General features: G+C 44.8%; 1 protein-coding gene across 1 annotated transcript in view; it reads left to right on the forward strand.

Annotated features, from left to right (window-relative positions):
* Positions 1 to 2,518: 2,518 nt before the first annotated feature.
* HINT3 (histidine triad nucleotide binding protein 3) overlaps positions 2,519 to 2,961 on the forward strand; it is a 17,954-nt gene continuing 17,511 nt past the window's right edge. The window contains exon 1 of the mRNA XM_081828941.1: positions 2,519 to 2,835. Coding sequence (XP_081685067.1) covers positions 2,635 to 2,835 — 201 coding nt within the window. The 5' untranslated portion in view covers positions 2,519 to 2,634. The remainder of the gene's footprint in view (positions 2,836 to 2,961) is intronic.

Genomic DNA, 2,961 nt, shown 5'->3' on the forward strand with positions numbered 1-2,961 from the left:
ATCGGAGCACTGAAGCTTCTGAATTTAAATTCAAGTAAACCATCGGATCCCTTATATTGTTTTCCATACCATCACTACCTATTGGTAGTAACTGTTAACATTTATTGAGTTTTGTGCCAGGCTGCCAGGCTTCAGTTCTCAAAATAATATCTGCATTAAAAGCATTGTTATTATCCTCATTTTATAGATGAAGAAACAGAAAGCCTTGACACAGAAAGATAAATAACTTAGCCCAAATCTTCACAGATGGTAAACTGTAGAGTTGTTTGACTCCAGAGCATGCTTGAAGCAGGGCTGCTACTAGCCCATATGGTGCCCTTGTGAAATCAGTGAAAACATTCCATTTCACAAGTAAAATGTTGTTTTTGTCACAAAACCCAAATGATGGTTTCCCTGGGGAGCTAACCAAGGCACCAACTGGTAGCAGCTCTGCCTGTGTGCACACAACTGCCCAGGCTTTTGCTTGATCCCACACCACTACTTCAGACAAGTTTTAAATAGTTTGTGTTGCTTCTCCCACTTCCATGATAGACAACGATATCAAGTTCAAAGTTGGGGATGGGAAGCAAGTCTTTGAAAGTGCCAGGCAAGTGAGAGACCAATCACAGGTGTCTCTAGGAATGTAGTCAGGGCAGGTATAACTTGTGCAGATGTGTGCCAATATATAGGTGGATGGTCTCCGGAGTGTGTGTAGTCATATGCACCCAGTGTGGGTTTTTGTAGGAGTTAGCTCTTCACTGCTCCAGAACTTTAGGTCTGCCTGTGATTTTATGTAATATTTATCTACAGTGTAAATTATCATATTCTTATTTATGGTGTTCTTTTACAGTGTGCAATCTGAACAGTACTATGCAGCAACCTTACTGCTAATGATTCTTTTATTCATTAGACAATTAAGTGAAAAACTACACACAAAGCGCTGTAAGAGGCACTACAGTAGATTCAAAGACACCCATTCTTTTCATCAAGGAACATAATTTCTAGTAAGAAAAATACGTACATAAATAGTATATAATACAGAGTGATAAGTTCTACAAGAGAAGTATTGAAAAACTGCTCTGTGAATTCACAAGAGGAAGTACTTATTTCAGTTTGGTTTTTTTTTTTATAATTTTTTTAAAGATTTTTTAATTTATTTATTTGAGAGAGAGAATGAGAGAGAGAGCACATGAGAGGGGGGAGGGTCAGAGGGAGAAGCAGACTCCCTGCCGAGCAGGGAGCCCGATGCGGGGACTCGATCCAGGGACTCCAGGATCATGACCTGAGGCGAAGGCAGTCGCTTAACCAACTGAGCCACCCAGGCGCCCCAGTTTGGTTAATTTAAAAAAAATGTCATGAAGGAGGGAGCATTTGAGGAGTGGTTTGGAAGGTGGATTTGGATGTGCAGAGATGGAAACAGATATTTCAGAAGGAACAGTGTGGCTTAAAAAAAAAAAGTGATGTGGTGTATTATAGTGCATGGAAATACTGGATACTTAGTAAGGCAAAGTAACGTACTCATTCTGAACTCTGCCTTGGATTCCTGATGGGGTATGAAGCTATTATAGTGGTCCCCCAAACCACTGGCAAACTGCAAAACGAATGAAAAATGTCTTGAACACATATGTACAACTACTTTAAAAAATATATAAATGCTTTCAATTAATACAATATAAATCATTCAAAAACAGGACTGAATTCACAATAGGACTTTGTTATTATGTATTTTCTAAGTTAAGAAATAACAAGCATACTATAATGAGCTAGTTTAAGAAATTTTTTAGTGTTAAAAAAGTTGTGTTCAAAAAGGCTGGTGGGTTCTGGAGTTAGACAAACCTTTATCTTAGTTTGTTTCTTCATCTCTGTAATGAGGATTATAAAACCAACCTCGTTTGGTTGAGAGAAAATACATGTCACATTTTTAGGTGTTCAGCAAATGCCGAGTATTATAAAATAAAAAGCTGAGATCAAATCAGTCCATCTTGACTACCAAGTTAACTGAGACTTTTTCTTTTGGGCGTGATAGTTACTGAAGGGTTTTTGAGTGACAAGAGAATCAAGGAGGGAAACCAGTTAGGTTATTGTAGTGGTCGAGGCATGAAGCACGACCAACGAATGAGCACAATTCTATGAGCACAGATTCTATGTTGAAAAGAATGCTCTAGAAATTGTGCTCTTAAAACCTCCGAATTTTTAAAAACTTTTTTTTTTTTTTAACAACATAATAATACTCTTGGGGGATGCTAACTTGCAGCTTTCGGAAAGGACCTCCAGTATACCCACCAGGTTCCATTTGACCGGACGTTAGGGCGCGACAGTGATGTCACCGCAGCGGCGCGCGCTCCTGCGTCTCGAAGGACGTGGTGCGTCTTTACCAACGAGACGCAGGGGGCGGAGCGACTTCCGTAAGCCCCAGCCGGCTCCTCCGGTCTCATCCGTGCGCGTCCTCGCGCTCCCCCTCACGGCCGCTGGCTCTGTGAGCGATCACTGCGTCGCAGTCACAGCTTGGATCCGCGCGTGCGCCCAACTCCCAGCCCTTCCCAGCGGCAGGCGAAGGGCGACGCCTCTAGGTAAAACTGAGCAGCTGCAGGAGGCGGACCAGGGCCAGCGGTGCAGGAGCGGTCAAGGTTTTTTGGCCACCTTGGGGCGGGTACGATGGCGGAGGAGCCGAAGCGCGGTAGCGTGGAGTTCGAGCCTGGTTTTGAGGCAGTGGAGTCTACAGAATCTAAGGTGTCTTCATCGAAGACTACCGATGTTGTCGCACGGTCATCGAAGGCGGAGGACTATAGTAGCAAGTGCGTGTTCTGCCGGATCGCGGGGCAGCAGGAACCCGGCGCAGAGCTCCTGTACTGCGAGGTGGGCTGCATGCGGACCCGGCGTGGGTTGGGGAGCCCAGGGACCGAGGCCTCGCGGTGGCAGACCGCGGTGGGGTCGTTTCAGGCCCCCGGGAGGGAGGCCTCGCAGGTGTGGACCGGGGGGGGG

The sequence above is a fragment of the Leptonychotes weddellii genome, chromosome 8 (assembly GCF_054177405.1).
Source record: "Leptonychotes weddellii isolate Sample4059 chromosome 8, ASM5417740v2, whole genome shotgun sequence".
NCBI lineage: Eukaryota > Metazoa > Chordata > Mammalia > Carnivora > Phocidae > Leptonychotes > Leptonychotes weddellii.